General features: G+C 40.4%; 1 protein-coding gene across 1 annotated transcript; it reads left to right on the top strand.

Moving 5' to 3' along the window:
• The first annotated feature begins 10,680 nt into the window (after window positions 1–10,680).
• On the top strand, window positions 10,681–12,215 carry LOC138889660 (uncharacterized). The gene is made up of 4 exons (XM_070172994.1): window positions 10,681–10,785; window positions 10,887–11,128; window positions 11,243–11,525; window positions 11,613–12,215. Exons 1-4 carry the CDS (start codon window positions 10,681–10,683, stop codon window positions 12,213–12,215), a joined length of 1,233 nt encoding a protein of 410 aa, XP_070029095.1.
• Window positions 12,216–18,306: the final 6,091 nt, after the last annotated feature.

Genomic DNA, 18,306 nt, shown 5'->3' with positions numbered 1-18,306 from the left:
GTCAGTCATGCAGATTTGTAATAGTTTAGCTCTTAATGTGGTTAGTTTATGTAATAAGTCCTAAAGTAAGGCATTGATTTTGAAAAGCTGTTTAGTTTACTTAAGACTGTAATGAATCAGGTTTTAATATCATGTACTAAGACACATTAGGAGTCTAATTATGTGTTTGATATATTTTACAAAACAGTAGTGGTGTAAAGGAGCTGGGCTTTGAGCCCACTCAGTAGAACCAAAAGGTTGCTCATTCGATTAAAAAAGGGCTGAATTTGCAGCCTAATTGAAAGACTAACCTCAAATGATTTGGGCCTAGTCTATAGGCCCAAACTTTGAGTCAGTCTAGGAGCCTTTTTATCATGGATCATTTTTTTTATGTTCAGTTGATTAATTTTCAGTACAAAATCGTGTTTAATCTTCATATTCTATTTTTGTTTAAAACACATGATTTGAAAGCTCATTTGTCATAAGTGTGTATGTATAGTTAAGGGTAGAGGTGGATAGGCCCAGACATTAGACAAGTACAACTGGGCCCGCCTATGGCCCAATGTGGGTAAAACTCGATCAAAATTCCAATAGCAGCAGAGGGTCTTTAAGTTCTTTTTTGCTGGGCCAATTCGTGAGCCCAAATATAGCTTTTAAAGATGGGTTTTCCTAATTTAATTAAGCGATGGGCTACTGTTGGACCAAACCCAAAGCCCTTTATTTTAAAGTGATTTTAAAATCATAGCCTTTCACCCTTTTAGCATGTCAACAATTTATTGAATTCCAAATTAGGAGTAAAATATTAGCATCCTTATACTTTGCTTAAGTGAAATACAAACCTTGTAAAAAATAAAATTGAGATGTGCCATACACAAGTAAAACCCATAACTTATGGCCCTCACATTAAGTATTAACTTAGTATAGTATAAACATCCTCTTAAACACTTGTAGTCTGCTTTAGGCTCGACTTAGACTATTATAGTGATTATGTATACGTTTGCGTAACATAATTACGAAATTCATTTTAAAAATAAATCGAGGGATGTGTTCGCGCAACTTCAACCAAACTTTCTTAATAAATAAACAAAACGTCATTAATTGTGGACACGTTCGCGTGACATGATTTTTGACGCGCCAAAGGAAATGAGTATACGTACGCGTAAATCGATTATTTAATTACGAATAAATCAAGTGATTAAAAGCGGTAAAAGGTAAATGCACATAGGTCCTAAAAATGTATAGTTTAAACAATTTAAGCCAAGTATAAATCGCTAAGCGACCGTGCTAGAACCACGAAACCCGGGAATGCCTAACACATTCTCCCGGGTTAACAGAATTCCTTATCTAGAATTTCTGGTTCACAGACTTTTAAAATAAAGTCAAAACTTCCTCGATTTGGGATTCAAAATAAACCGGTGACTTGGGACACCATAATAAATATACTAAGTGGCGACTCTGATAAATTAAATAATCCCATATCGAATAATGTCACTTCAAGTGGAAAAACTCCCTTATATCCCCTCGGGCGGGTGTAAAAAAAGGAGGTGTGACAGCTCTGGCGACTCTACTGGGGATAAGAACTCAGAATCTCTGGTTTAGGGTTCAATAATTCGAGCTTATTAATGTAAATTTTTGGCTTTATTTATTGTTGATATTACTGTATTTTGTGTACCTAATATTCTAATTGCCATTTATTTACCGCTTTGATATTACTTGAACTATATTTAAATGTCTTCTTACGCCTCCCTTCTGAGTCTTCTAAAAAATGGTGCACACGTTCGCGTGACCCACTTTTTCTATTAGAAGTTATACCAAATAGAACGAGTCTGGGCAAGTAACAAGGCCGAGCAGACTTTCGTGCTCCCTATACATTGCCCCCTCTTCGGCTCGAGTTGTTCGCTCGGGTAAGCCAGGTCTAGAACACAACCCCAGATTTAAACCTAGAATAACGTAACCTCATACCGGATCCCTAGTAAGAACGTTTATTTGTATCACATGAATTTGACATTGGGGACTCAACACAGGGTTTGGGTCCGTCTAGGATAGGTGTACCCAAAATAAAAGACCATCCGGATGCATCCTACATGCTATATGAATATTTATTTGTTTTTGCTTGCTTGTTGACCGGCCAGGAAAAGAAAATCAAGAGAAAAATGTATTTCAAAAAGAGTGAGTCAAATATCATGTCTTTTCCAATTATGTCAAAATTGACCAAACTACGCAGGTCTGATTCTCACCGGATGTGGGATACGTAGGCAACCCACATAAGGTTCAACCTCATTTTTTGCAAAAAAATCAAATAAAGTGTAGTTTAGGGCTTCGGTCAAAAGAACAAGACGACCCAGCTTCGGTTATGTTTAAGTCGTTCTTATCGGGATAGCCTTAGATTATTTTTTAATTGTCGAAAGGCTATTTTCGTGAAGAACAGGCAAGTCTGTTAGTAAGGTGTCTTTTTTCCATAAAATACTTTCCCCCGGCCTCAAAATTTATTTGGAATTGTGAAGGGGCCACGTTTACAAAAACGGCCATTTTTGCTAAAATAGCATAATGGGGTCATTGTCCGTTGATTTTCTTTTAAAAATTGAAAACTTGTTTTGTAAAAAGAGTCCATCAGAGTCAACCCTAACCTTGACCCTCCACATATACAAATGAATACTGTCCAGAACCCGTCACAACTGGTCATAGAACAGTTTCAGCTACAGCTTCGCATGTGGTGGAATGATTTAGATAAAGATGGTCAGGATTGGGTAAAAGAGCAGTTGGGTGCCCTTATAGACATCATGAAAATCGAACCCTGGGAGGATCTAATCAAAGCTTTGGTAACCTTTTGAGATTCTGTCCACAACGTGTTCCTTTTCTCGGATTTCGAGCTCACCTCTATTCTGGAGGAAATGGCCGGATATATTGATTTTGGCCAGGACTTGAGGAAATAACAACTTATATTCCCAAGGGCTCCCTCTGTGCACAAGTTCTTTGATCTTCTTAATATAAGCAAGCAAATGAAGAAGGCCTATGTAAACAAAGGATGTTGTTCTTTCTACTTCTTGTACTTCAGGTTCAGGCACTCATATGGGTTTGAAACACATGAAAAGGGATTAAATAACAAACAAGAAAAGAGCACATGACAGATTCATCGTCGGTTCACTTTCATCGTGGCATTTTTGGGAATCATGGTCTTTCCGAATGCAGAAGGGACAATAGATACTCGCATGGATAGAATTGCACAAATCCTCACTACTAAGAAAGATCACACACTTGTTCCGTTAGTGCTGGTAGACATTTATCGAGCATTAACCTTGTGTAAATCTAGGGCTCAATTCTTTGAGGGTTGCAACATTCTTCTTCAAATGTGGTTGATTGAACATCTCCGCCGTCACCCCAAGTTCATGAGTTATGGTTCGGACAGGAACAAATTCGTCAAGAATTATGAGGAAAGGGTGGAAGACTACAAATCTCCAGAAGGGTTTGAGGCATGGGTCTCCCACTTAAGAACTCTAAGAGCAAGTCAAATTGAATGGACCATAAAATGGCTTCCGGTAACGGAAGTCGTATACATGACGGCTTCAAAAGGCTACTTGATGATAATGGGTCTAAGGAATATCCAACCATATGCACCGCAAAGAGTTCTAAGGCAACTGGTAAGATATAAAGTGGTACTCGAAGATGTAGATTTGAGTACCCAAGTCATTGAGCTACACCCAGAAGCAACACTACCTGAGGCTTTAGTCCAACGGGATTGGAATGGTTGTCGATATCTGAAAAGTGACACCCAGGTACCAGATCTTGCGAGAGGAGAGGTGGATCCAAATTATGCTGCGTGGTTTGAGAGAAGGTTTTGTGCAAATAATGAGCCAGAGCCCGAGCCTAAAAGGCCTACCAAAAGACCTCATGTTCAGGCTTTTGATGATAAAGTCCGGAAAAGGTTGGCCTGGGGAGAGAAGGAGAAAAAATATCAAGCCACCATTCACACTTTGTAAGAAGAATTAAGAAACGTCGTATTCAATAATGATCTACTGGCACAAGAAGCTGAAGATGAAAGAAGAAGGTTGGCCCAAGAAAATGAAGCTCTCCGAGCCCAAGTTCAAAAGATGAGAATAGCAGCTGAGAACCTGGGTAGAAGCAGAAAAAATGAAAAGCTCATATACAACCTTACGCAAAAAGTACGTGACTATGAGGATGATTTACAAAAGACTGAGGCTGGGCTAGTAAAATCCCGAACAAAGTTGGCCAGAAATGCAGAAGAACGGGCAACTTTCGTTCGACAGTTGAAGGAAAGATATGACAGAGGTGTCATGGGCTGGAAAAGGAGCTTAATAGCCTTGAGGGTGAAATTACTAAACAAGCTAAGAGCTTCAAAGCAGAGAGAGAACATTGCTACGCTTTGATGGCACAGCTAGAGGAAAACCTACAACATTTGCAAGAGCAGAATCATACGACCACCCAGGTTTTGGAGGCCAAATCTCAGTAGATTGGGCGGTTGTTACAAGAGAAGGGCATCATCAGGGAAAGGGTTAGAAGAATCGCCGACTATATTGTGATGAAGTGCAACGAGTGAAAGGACATGACCGAGTCCATGTTCTTTGCCACAGTAATGATCTTTGTTTGGCAGATAATGGATGACCTCTATCGCCTCCAGGAAGACATGGCACGTAGGCCCGCGACAAGACCAACTGGTGTCCCTAGGGTAGGATTAGAGGCACTTATGTACTCCTGATTGTTTTCTTTTCTCTTTTCGAGTCTGTATTTTCATTCCTAGAGTCTATTTTGAGTCTGTTTTAGTTTTTTAGTTCTTAAGTATATATGATCGAGTCTTTGTAATCGAGAAAAATTAGAAGTTTTTGTTTTAATGAAAATTTGAAAAAAACTCCCCAAAAATTATTTATTTATTTCGCATTTATCCTTTGAACTACGTGATGATCTTAATCACGCAATGTCGTGATACGTAGGCAATCCCTATCGGATCCGGTCGTGGTTTTAATTAACTCGAATAAGAGAGAAAACAAGAAAAGAGAGAAAACAAGAATAATAGAGAAAACAAGAATAGGAGAGAAAACAATTAGAGAGTGCAAAGAAAAGAGAGCAAATAATAAAAGAGCCAAAAGAAAAGAAAGATGCAAAGGATTGGGAGATAGACCAAAGCCGGGATGAGACACACAACCGTTGCAAAACATGTAAAAACACATTTAACTGTTTAGGTGCATTGCATTCCCCAACGTGCGATACCTTATGTGTTAATTGTCTCAAACTAACCGGTTTGTTGTGTCTGCTGTTGAGATTAGGTTCTGTTCTTTAAGGTGGATGGTTTTGTGGTGACCTGGCTTCACACCCATACTTTACAAGATCCAAAGGAAGTGTCGAAATGATGTCAGAAATTCAGCTACCAACAATTAACCCCTCAGATGATAGCCCGTTGTCGGTGATCCCGGCGTTAGAGTCAGGAGTTACTGAAGAGAACAGAGCATTGCGCCTCCGCATGTTGGAAATGTGGGAGGCTTGGTCTAATGGTAGAGAGCCGCCTAGTGCAATACCTGGTTTTCCTAAACTGATTCCAAGAACAAGTGGGACCTCCAACATCCCAATAAATTACCCGACCACCCCATTCGGATACCCTACTATCTCAGCCCATTTCGCTGGAACGCCTTCTAAGGTTTTCCCCCAGGCTCTAGTTTCGGGAGTGTCTTCTAACATATTCACCGCACCACCAACTTCAGGTACGATACAGCCAACCTTGCCCAGGCCAAGTTTTGAGCCATCATCCTTTACTTTCCAAACACCGCCCTTTCCATCGGACACGACTCATTTTACCACCAATTCTTACCCTCAACAACCTCGGTATGAGTTTACCGCAGGACAAGAGAAAACTACAAAGAATCCTGAGCAAGAGGAAATCACTCAGAAAATGAGAAGCATGGAACAGAGCCTCAAGAATATACAAGGTTTAAGTGGCCAGAAGAGCGTATCCTACGCTGATTTATGTATGTTCCCACATGTTCACCTGCCCATGGATTTTAAGACTCCCAAGTTCGAAAAGTATGATGGACAGGGGGACCCCATAGTCCACCTCAAGAGGTATTGCAATTAATTAAGAGGAGCAGGTGGAAGAGAAGAACTCCTAATAGCTTATTTCAGAGAGAGTTTAGTCGGCATATCATCCGAGTGGTATATGAATCAAGATATATCTCACTGGCACATATGGGATGATTTGGCTCGAGATTTGTTAGGCAATTCCAGTACAACATAGATATAGCTCCAGACAGAAATTCTCTATCTAATCTAAAAAAGAAGTCTTCGGAGAGCTTCCAAGAATATGCTGTCAAGTGGCGTGAACAAGCTGCCAGGGTGAAACCCCCAATGGATGAGACCGAGATGGTCAGTGTCTTCCTGCAAGCCTAAGAGGTTGATTACTTCCAAAACGTGATGTCCGTTATGGGCAAGCCATTTGCGGAAGCCATAAAAAATGGGGAAATGGTAGAGAATGGTTTGAAAACGGGTCGCATCCTGAGCTAGTCGGCTATAAGAGCTATTTCTCAAGCAATCCAGAGCAGGTCAGGGGGTACAACAAATCAAAAAAAGAAAGAAGAAGTGGCAATGGTGGCTTCAAGTCTGAGAAACCCTCGTCAGCCCCAAGGTTACTACCCTCCAAACACCCCACAATATTATTATCCTAACCAGGATGCGGCTTATGATATGACTCCTCAGCCTTATACGGTGATGGATGCCCAGCCATACGCTCAGCCACAACAACAGTTTAACCAAAATCGAGCTCCACCTCCTAAAAATAACCCTCCTCACCAAGCTCCATATAATCCCTGTCCCCCACAAAATAATGTACCATATAATGCTCATGCTAGTGAGCCACCCAGAAGAACAAATTTCACACCCATTGGTGAGTCGTATTCCAGCCTCTTCCCAAAGTTGGTCCAAATGGGTCTGTTGCAGCCCGTACCTCTAAATAGGCAAAATCCAGAGTCGCCCTCCTACCAACATGGTGCCCGATGTGCTTATCATTCAGGGATAGAAGGGCATGACACTGAGGATTGTTGGACCCTAAAAAGGATAGTTGAAAACCTGATAGAACAAAAACAGGTAGTGCTAAGAGATGAAGAGGTCCCCAATGTAACCAACAACCCATTACTAGATCACAACAATGGGTCGGTTTTTGGGATGATCTGTGAAGACAAAGTGTTTGAACCGGCTTCGAAAGCTATCATTGCTATTGTTTATGTTGAAAAGAAGACCAAAACGGCGACAAAGCAATCTAAGGATAAGAAGAAAAGAATTCCCATTCCTCAAAGCGTAGAAAAGGTCGTGGAAACCAAGACCAGGGTAGTGCTTCCTAAAGATGCCATTCAATATGTTCCCAAGGCACCCAGGAAAGAATAGTTTGTGTTGAGTCCCCCCAAAAGGTTTGAGCAAAATAATGTCACGCTGACAGTACCAAAGAGGTATGTACCAAAGGGGATTTATGTGGCACGGGGGCCGGTAATTTCACCTAGACTGACTGAGCCCATGATTATCAGCCGCGCACATAGAAGCCCATGAAAGATCCTGCTGCCATCCCCTGGAACTACAACAAAGAGGTAGTGACATAAAAGGGAAAATAAATCATGGGGGAAGTGAATGAAATAGACCCATCGGGGAAGTATCTCAATCCGGAAGAAGCGAACAATGCCAAACAGAAGTGTTTTCCGCTTAAAAAACCAGTCAGTGCCGAAGAGGTAGAGGAATTCTTCCGAAGGATGAAAACTGTGGACTACGAAGTAATTGACCAACTCCGTAAGTCTCCTTCCTAGGTCTCACTTTTGTCTTTACTCATAAGCTCGAGTGAACATTAGAAAGTGCTGATAAAAACCCTTAATGAGGCATATGTTCCGGCCGAGATCACTGTTGAGCAATTGGAAAGAATGGAGGAACGATTCTTTGAAGTCAACCGGATTTTATTTAGTAGAAATGACTTGCCCCCGGAAGGTGACACCCACAACAAAGCTCTTCATTTGATAGTTAAATGTGAAGGGTACTATATGAAAAGAGTCATGCTAGATGGCAGATCTGGGGTTGACATCTGCCCTCTCTTAACTTTGCAAAGAATGGAAATTGGGACTGAGAGAATACAGCCCAACAATGTTTGCGTGCGCGCATTTGACGACATCAAGAGAGACACAATAGGTGATATTGATTTGATCTTAACTATCGGTCCTGTGGATTTTGAAGTGACATTTCAGGTCTTAGACATGGACACTTCTTAAAATTTTCTCTTAGGAAGGCCTTGGATCCATGCGGCAGGGGCCGTACCTTCTACTCTACACCAAATGGTTATGTTTGAACATGAAGATCAGGAAATTGTAGTTCATGGAGAAGATGAGCAATCAATTTATGGGGACCCGTCAGTCCCATGTCTGGAGGCTAAAGAAGGTAGCGAGCACATAGTCTACCAAGATTTTGAGATTGTGGTCGCAGACCAATGTGAGGAAGGAACCCCGTGTCCTCAACCCTTTTTGTCCAATGCATCAATCATGGTTGCCAGTGAGATGATCAGGCATGGCTACAAGCCCAGGAAAGGGCTCGGGGCATCTTTTCAAGGCATTATGGAGCCCATCACCTTGACTGCTAGTAAGAACTTCTTTGGTGTCGGTTTCCAAGATATAGAAGCTGATATGAAATGGGATAAAGAACGTAAGAACGACGGATGGGTTCTACCTCAGCCGGTCCCGCATCTTACTAGAACTTTTGTTAAACCAAGGTACATAGAGGAAGAAGATGAGGCCTTTACAGCCAAAGAAATTGAGGACATCTATGCGGCAATGAGGCAAATGTTATACGAGGCTCACATTGTCCAGCCGGGTGAAGGATCGAGCACTGCTGAGGTCCAATATATGGGGCCCAATTCCAAGCTTCAAAATTGGAAGGTTACTCCGTTCCCAGTCAGGCGGGAATCCTGGTAGTCCAGTCTTGCCACCTTTTCTGCATTCCGAGTTATTTCAGGGTGTAACTCCAATGTTTCTTTTGGTTTATTGTTATTAAAATTCCAATGTAAACTCTTATATCTTCAAATTCAATGAAATGAAATCAATATTTCATCGTCTATGAATCTCTTTCTTTATTATTTCTGATTTTTGTTACTTTTCTTATTTCTTCTTTCAGTTCTAATAATGCGGACAAAATAACATGTCAGGCTTGTAGACTTCATGCCCAGATCCTAATGCGTTGTCTAATTGTGAAATAATGAATCAAGAACCAGAATACAATAAAGATGAGGCTTTTAGGGAAATAAATCGAGAACTGGAACAATTTGAGAATAAGCCTAAGCCAAACTTAAATGAAACTGAGCCAGTTAATTTGGGTAGTTCAAAAGAGGTCCAAGAAACCATGATAAGCATTCACACGGATGAAAGAACTAGGGATGCATTGATCCAACTTTTGTTCGAATTCAAAGATGTGTTTGCTTGGTCCTATGATGATATGCCAAGATTAAGTGTTGATTTAGTGGTGCACAAATTGCCAACTTACTCCGGTCATCCCCCTGTCCAACAAAACTAGAGAAAGTTCAAAACTAATATCAGTGACAAGATTAAATAAGAAGTCACCAAACAATTGAAAGTGGGTGTGATCCGAGTGGTTCGATGCACCACATGGTTGGCTAATGTTGTCATAGTGCCAAAGAAAGACGGGAAAACCCGAGTGTGTGTTGACTATCAAGATTTGAACAAAGCAAGTCCCAAAGACAACTCCCCTTTGCTGAACATCCACATCCTTGTTGACAACTGTGCCAAACATATGATACAGTCTTTCATGGATTGTTATGCTGGATATCATCAGGTGTTGATGGATGAAGAAGATGCGGAAAAGATAGCTTTCACCACACCCTGGGGCACTTATTGTTACAGAGTTATGCCTTTTGGTTTGAAGAACGCTGGGGAAACTTACATGAGGGCTATGACTGCCATATTTCATGACATGATGCACCAAGAAATCGAGGTGCATGTGGATGATGTGATCATTAAATCAAGAACACAGGACGACCATGTTCGGAATCTGAAAAAGTTCTTTGAGCGTCTGTGTAAGTATAACTTGAAGTAAATCCAGCTAAGTGTGCATTTAGAGTACCATATGGGAAACTTTTGGGGTTTGTAGTCAGTTGGAGGGGCATTGAGCTAGATCCAACAAAGATAAAGTCTATTCGGGATTTGCTTCCTCCGAGAACCAAGAAAGAGGTTATGAGTCTATTGGGATGGTTGAATTACATCATCAGATTCATTGCTCAGTTGACTTCCACATGTGAACCCATATTTAAGCTGTTGAAGAAAGATGTGACGATTAGATGGACATATGAGTGTCAGGAAGCTTTCGACAAAATCAAAGAGTATCTGTCGAATCCACCAGTCTTGGTCCCACCCAAAGAGTCTATTTGGGTGTGTTCTCGAGCAACACAATGTGAACAGGAAGAAAGAACAAGCCATATACTGTTTGAGCAAGAAGTTCACTAGTTATGAGGCCAAATACACTTTGTTGGAAAGAACTTGTTGCGCCCTAATTTGGGTCGCTCAAAAGCTTAGGCATTACTTGTTGGCTTATACCACCTACCTCATCACTAAGTTGGATCCTTTGAAGTACATATTCCAAAAGCCGATGCCCACGGGGAGGTTAGCGAAATGACAAATCTTGCTCACTGAGTTTGACATAGTTTATGTCACCCACACGGCAATGAAATCTCAAGCTTTAGCGGATCACGTAGCTGAAAATCCTGTTGAGGATGAATATCAGCCTTTGAGTACTTACTTTCCGGATGAGGAAGTAAATTTAGTTGAGGTAATCTCAGAAGACACCAACGCTTGGAAAATGTTCTTCGATGGAGCTGTGAATGCAAAAAGTGTCGGGATTGGGCAATTTTGATCTTGCCCATTGGTCAGCACTATACGGTCATAGCCCGGCTTTGGTTTTTCTACACAAATAACACTACCGAGTATGAAGCCTGCATTATGGGCATGAACATGGAAATCGACCAAGAGGTGGAAGAATTATTAATCATGGGAGATTTAGACTTGATAATCCGACAAGCTCAGGGAGAATGGGAAACTCAGAATGTCAAACTTATTCCGTACATACAACATGTGGAAGATCTGAGCAAGCAGTTCAAATCCGTCGAGTTCAGGTACATCCCTCCGATTTCACAATGAGTTGGCCGATGCACTAGCCACTTTGGCCTCGATGTTACCATATCCAGGAAATGTCCACATTGACCCACTGGAATCTAAATTCGAGAAAGACATGGTTATTGCGGCACAGTTGAAATAGAGCCTGATGTTCAGCCATGGTATCATGATATCAAAAGATTCTTGAAAACAAAAGAATATCCCGAGCAAATTGGTGGAGACCAAAAGAGAACCATTAGAAGGCTTTCTAGTGGTTTCTTCTTGAGCGGCGAGGTTTTGTACAAAAGGACTCCAAATCTGAACCTTATAAGATGTGTGGATGCCCAAGAGGCCGGAAGAATCATGAATGAAGTGCACGCAGGAGTGTGTGGTCCCCATATGAATGGATACGTCCTTGTAAAGAAAATCCTTCGAGTAGGCTATTACTAGATGACTATGGAAAAAGATTGCTTCAATTTTGTCTGAAAGTGTCATCAATGTCAGGTACACGGTGACCTGATTCATGCACTACCTTTAGAACTGCATCCTATGTCAGCACCGTGGCTGTTCGTTGCTTGGGGTATGGATGTCATTGGGCCAATCGAGCCAAAAGCTTCAAATGTGCATAGATTTATATTGGTTGCCATTGATTACTTCACAAAATGGGTTGAAGCAGTCACTCTCAAAGTCGTCACTAAGAAAGAAGTGGTAGACTTCGTGCACGCCAACATCATTTGTCGTTTTGGTATTCCTAAAACTATCATTACGGACAATGCTGCAAATTTGAATAATCATTTGAAGAGGGAGATATGTGAGCAATTTAAGATCACACATCAGGATTCTACCCCTTATCTTCCCCAAGCTAATGGCGCTGTTGAAGCAACAAACAAGAATATCAAGAAGATTATTAGAAAAATGATTCAAAGTTCTAGACAATGGCATGAAAAGTTGTCGTTTGCATTGTTGGGATATCACACAACCGTGCGTACATCAGTTGGAGCAACACCATATATATTGGTTTATGGCACTGATACCGTAATACCCGCAGAAGTTGATATTCCATCTCTTCGAATCATTGTTGAAGCTGAGGTTGAAGATAGTGAGTAGGTCAAAACCCGTTTAGAACAGTTGACTTTGATTGATGAAAAGCAGATGGCCGCAGTTTGCCACGGGCAGTTGTATCAACAAATAATGGCCCGTGCCTACAACAGGAAAGTGCGGCCTAGGAACTTTAAAGTAGGCAACTCGTTTTGATATGTATTCTCCCACACCACAAGGAAGCAAAAGGAAAGTTCGCTCCAAATTGGAAAGGCCCATACATTATAAGAAAATTGTTGCCGAAATGGGCATTATACTTGGGAGACATTGAAGGAAATAACCCTGAAACAACTGTCAATGTAGACACGGTCAAAAGATGTTACGTTTAACCCTTCTGCGGTACCGATATTATACGATTGGGATGACGAAGGCTTTCATTCCCGCTACCCCAAACACTTCAACCTTTTGCTAACCCTTTGAGCCGATTACCTTTATTTGATTACCCTCTTTGGAACCCGAAAACATCTGTAAAAAAAGAGTTTCCCTGAACTACATTTGACTTGATTCTGAAAGGATACGTAGACAGCCTCTCTCTAGGGTTCAGTCACACCAAAACAAAAATCCATATTCACCCCAAAGTTGAAACTGGGACAGAATTTATAATTGATCGGCGACGGTTCGTCTGAAAGGTTCCAAAGTTGTAATTAAATCCAAACTCTTTTTACCCTAAATCCGTTCAAAGTTCTTCTGATCAATCGGTAAAGATGTTCAAAATGGGAGGATGTTGATTACTTGGATCTGATACAATCAAATGAGAGAAATAAAATGAGAGAGTCTTATTGGTGAAAATCCACACGGGCACCGTAAGGCGATGGTGAACAGAGAAATTGAAAATGAGAGAGTCTTGTTAGTGAAAACTCACAAAGAGCACTATAAGGCAACGGTGAGAAGAGAAACGAGAGAGGTCAGTTGATGAAAACCCGCAAAGGGCTCCACTGATCGAAAAAGGAATTCCTTACAACCATCGGCACTGATAAAAATCCTATGCAAGGTTTCTCGGTTTTGAGATATGAATTATGAAGGGTTTTATGAGAGTTGGATGGTGTGCACAGATCGAGTATCCAGTCCAAGAAGCATGTCATGTCTATTGAAGTCTGCATGCACTCCAGATAAGTCCTTCTTTCCTTTCCCTGAAAGGGACATTTCTCGTTTAAATTCATTATCCTGCCCGTTATTCACATTTTCTTTGAATCCCTTTCGGTAAAATTCTCCTCTGAAACTAATACAAAGAAAAGGTGGCATGATTGGTTTTTACAGGGTTTCGTTTGACAAAAGTTAAAATGCAAGGAAAGCACCTAGCCTCAGCAGGTGCATCAAGTCGATATCGACTGGCCATGATGGCCGATGCTTCAGAGTCAAAATTATTGAAAAGGAAAGAAATCCAAAGTCATGTGCCCATAAAGGTAAAATAAGATGAAAAGGCCAAGACCCACACGAGCTAACCATCATGTGAAATTTTGGAAAGTCCTGATCCCTAGGTTTAGAAAAGAGACAGATTTCCAAAAAGCCAGCGAGCAATGGAGATTTTCATTGAAAGAGTTGGGCCAAGATCAAGTGCTCAAAACAATCAAGGCCACAAAATCAACCACCGTTTCAAACTGACAAATTGTTCTTTGATTCGAAAACAGGAAAACAGGTGCAGTCCAAAACAATCCTGCAAGAAGCAGGTGCAATAAAAGCAAGGCATGTAGAAACCAAAATGGTTCTGCAACAAAAAGTTAACCCGAAAAGGGAAGTCCTTTTAAACTCTTCATGCATTCCCCTAAATAAAATGAAAGGTGAAGTAAAAAAAAAAGAATAAAAATTCAAAATCATGGTAGCCTAGAGTCCCCAATCTCTATCTACATCTTTTCCAACATAGGGTTCCATTCCCTAGTCACTCCCAGCATAAACTGGTAGTCGTTTTCATTATAGGTTCCACTCCCTAGTTTGTCCTCGGCATAACCCGAGGATCTTTTTCATTTTTGGCATAACCCGATGAATTTTTCGGCATAACCCGAGGAACTTTTTCTTTTCCGGCATAATTCGAGGACCTTTTTCTTTTCCGGCATAACCCGATGACTTTACCGGCATAACCCTTGGACCTCCCCGGCATAACCCGAGGACCTTTTTATTTTCCGGCATAACCCGAAGACCTTTTTCTTTTTCGGCATAACCCGATGACTTTCCTGGCATAACCCGTGGACCTCCCCGGCATAACCCGAAAACCTTTTTATTTTCTACCATATCCTGATGACTTTCTCGGCATAACCTGTGGACCTCCCCGGCATAACCCGAGGACCTTTTTCTTTTCCAGCATAACCCGATAACTTTCCCGGCATAACCCGATGACCTTCCCGGCATAACCTGTGGACCTCCCGGCATAACCCGAAGACCTTTTTCTTTTCTGGCATAACCCGATGACTTTCCCGGCATAACCCGTGGACATCCCGGGCATAACCCGAGGAATTTTTTATTTTCCGACATAACCCAATGACTTTCACGGCATAATCCGTGGACCTCCCCGGCATAACCCGATGACCTTTTTCTTTTCCGACACAACCCGATGATTTTCCCGGCATAACCCGTGGACCTCCTCAGCATAACTCGAGGACCTTTTTTTTTTTCGACATAACCTGATGACTTTTCCGGCATAACCCGATAACTTTCCCGGCATATCCCGTGGACCTCCCCGGCTTAACCCGAGGAACTTTTTATTTTCTAGCATAATGCGGTGACTTTCCTGACAAAAACTTGGACTTCCTCGGCATAACCCGAGGACCTTTTTCTTGTCCGGCATAACCCGATGACTTTTTCGGCATAACCCGTGGATCTCCCCGGCATAACCCAAAGACCTTTTTCTTTTTCGGCATAACCCGATGACTTTCCCAGCATAACCCATGGACCTCCACGGCATAACTGAGGAACTTTTTCTTTTCTTGCATAACCCGATGACTTTCCCGGCATAAACCGTGGACCTCCCCGGCATAACCCGCAGACCTTTTTCTTTTCCGGCATAACCCGACGACCTTCCCCAGCATAACCCGTAGACCTTTTTTCTTTTTCGGTATAACCCGATGACCTTTTTTTTATTTTCTGGCATAACCCGGTCATTTCTCCAGCATAACTTGGTAATCTTCCCAACTTGGGGCCTCCGATCCCCATTTGATTGCATTTTAGATATAGGGTCTCCATTCCGTAATTTCTTTTTCTCAGGGGTACACCATCCCGATTTTAATTGCTTTCAATAAAGAAATAGTTTAGATTTTGGTACAATAATTCACGAAATTTTCCTAGTGAAAACTGGGGCAGAAAATTTCTTTCATTTGTTTGCTTTGGTGCCTAAACAAGTTTTTACCGTGAGGCACAAGGTTTGAGATGACCAAAAGAAGAAGTCTCAACCCAAATAAAAGAAAAAAGAACAGGAAAAGAAGTTGAACTCTAAGTATAGAAACGGAGAAAAGATGCGAACTACCCAAGATATGATTGAAGTAACAAGTTTTGCATGTCCCACCTTGATCTGAAAAGCTGAAGAAGAATGAACCAATGGTTGCAACTAACAAGCATCAAGATTCAGATCAGAGTCTGCAGGAAGAACCCTCCAAGGCTCAAGATCAAGCTTTAGAAGGTTTACATATAGGAATCTTGTAACTCGAAGTTGATAGGCTTAGCTAGTTTAGCTTTTCATCTTTTATTTCGGTGTAATAAGGAGCTCAGCAAGCAGAAACAATAGCAACATCAGTGAAATCACAGTTCCCCGGTAGTCCCAGCTATCAAAACTTTCAGAACTACACTGACTTGATTCTTTTATAGCCAAGGATATGTAGGCAACCTCCGAAGCAAGGTTCAGTCAGACTTTTTCAAAAGAAGTTTCTCATGGAGTTTCAAACAGGCAAAATCCGCTCGTAATTGTTCATTTTATCTTTGTCCGAAAATCCTTCATGTTCCGAGCAAAGAGGGGCAGCTGTGAGCATGTGATTTTTTCCCTATATGAATTACACCTATAACATCCAAGAAAATAGATTTTTTCCAATTATTTGCCAATTTATATGAATTTTGTAGGATTTTATTTTTTTTTTGCATTTTTGTGCATGTTTAATTTTTATTAAAATCATGACAAATACCAAAAAATACCATGCATTGCATTTACATTTTTAAGGTTAATTATTTGTTTTATTAAAAAATAAAAATAACAAAATGGCTAATTTTGACATTTTTTACCTTTTAATTTTTAGATTAGTGATTTTTCTCTTTTAATTTAGGATCAAGTAATTTTATAATTATTGTAATTAGATATTTGGCTTAATTTTACAATTTTAGACTAATTTAGGAATTTAATTTAAGATTTTAATTAAATAAAAAGAAAAAAAAACAAAAAGAAAAAAAAGGAAATAAGGGGTTAATTGAGGGGTTTAAATTTTGAATTTGGGCCATATCTTTAAGCCAAAACCAGCCCAAATTTTAACCCAAACCCAAGCCCAAACCAGCCATACACGGTCCGTCTCCCTATCGTCCAAAACGATACCGTTTGATCCCCATACAATCCCAGCCGTTGGATCATTTTGATCCAACGGCTCGCAACTGACCACTTCCTAAATATTGAAGTGTAGGAACCCCCCCAAAACCCTAGAGACCCTTTCATTTCTTTCTCCAAATTCTCTCAAAATAAAACCCTAGCCGCCCTTATAACCTCCGCCGTCTCCGCCGTGGTCCGCCAATCGTAAATCGCCTCACGGCAGCGGACCACCTCCAAACACCACCAGATCGACACCCTATGACCACCCTGTTCTCCCCTTTCCAAATCTCTAACTTATTTCCCTCGAATCATCACTAAACATCTCGAATCTTAAATCTAATATCGATGCCCAAAAAGTCCAAATCACCCAAATAGCTTGAAAATTACACCAAGTAACTCACAGCCTTCCCTCATCACTATTACCCCTAAATTCCCCTTTTTAATTCCCGAAAAAACCCTAGCTTACTCAGTTTTGCCAAATTTGTCTAATTCGTTAAGTTCCAAGGCTCGATTTGGCCTGAAATGTATGCTAGTCGTTTGTTCTTGGCAAGAACAACCGATTAGCGTTGATTTTGGGTTATTTTGGAGAAGTTGGGACCCATGTGTCAATCCAGTGCTATCTGAAGACTTTCTTTTCGTTCTTTTTAGGTAATAATCCTTCTCTCTGTTCTTCTTCTCTTAAAATTTCCGGGTATCAGCATGTTTAGGTTTTCTTTGCTTTTCATGGCTCAAGTGTATGATTTCTTCTTAAAAAATAACTGTTGGAATTTCCATTTTATTTCTTTTCTCTATTTTTGTTATTTCGGCTAGATTAATACCTAAGTTTCTTTTGAAATGATTTTAATCTTGCATGACTATTTTGTTTTGCTTCCATTTTTGTTTGATTATTCCTCTCCTGTAGTCTGCAATTAACTAGTTTTTGGCAGATTCCTAAATGTTGATTTTAGTTAATTAATTTGTTTTGATTTATAAACTAAGTAGTCTAATTTCTAGGATTTCTTTACAGCTTTGTTTTAATCTTGGTTTGATTGTTGTTTAGAGGTTTAATTGTTTAAATTCAGTGTTTTGTTTAGGATTAATTAAATGAGCTTTCTTACTGATTAGGTAAATATTAGTGTTTAAATTACATCATTTGTTTTTGGACCTTGAATCCTTATGGCTGGGTCCTTATTTACCTTGAATTGAAAATCATTAGAAACCTGTAGGGTCTTAATTGAATTAAAAAGACTTAGGACAATTTTCAGAAAATATCTAGGAAGAGAAGTTTCTAGAAAATGCACAGTTGTCCTAGCTGTTGAAAAAGATGCTGAAAATAGGATAAAAGGGACAGCTGTACCAGGGCTGTGGAAAAAAGGACAGTTCTATTTTTAGCTATATGATAAGGAATATTCCAAAAGAATACCTATCCTAGGCAGCTTATATATAGATACCTTCCTCTAAAACAAATAAGATTTCAAGAACCCTAAAATACTCTCTAATCTTAGCTACTGCTTTTCTCTAAAAACGAGCTGAGTCTTTTTCTTTTGGTTTTAAAACAAAAACACTCTAAATCTTTCCTTGATATTCCTGGTCTTCATGAGTTGAGAAATGAATTAAAAGTGAAGA

The sequence above is a fragment of the Nicotiana sylvestris genome, chromosome 4 (assembly GCF_000393655.2).
Source record: "Nicotiana sylvestris chromosome 4, ASM39365v2, whole genome shotgun sequence".
Classification (NCBI taxonomy): domain Eukaryota; kingdom Viridiplantae; phylum Streptophyta; class Magnoliopsida; order Solanales; family Solanaceae; genus Nicotiana; species Nicotiana sylvestris.
This window is presented reverse-complemented; position numbering and strand designations above follow the sequence as displayed.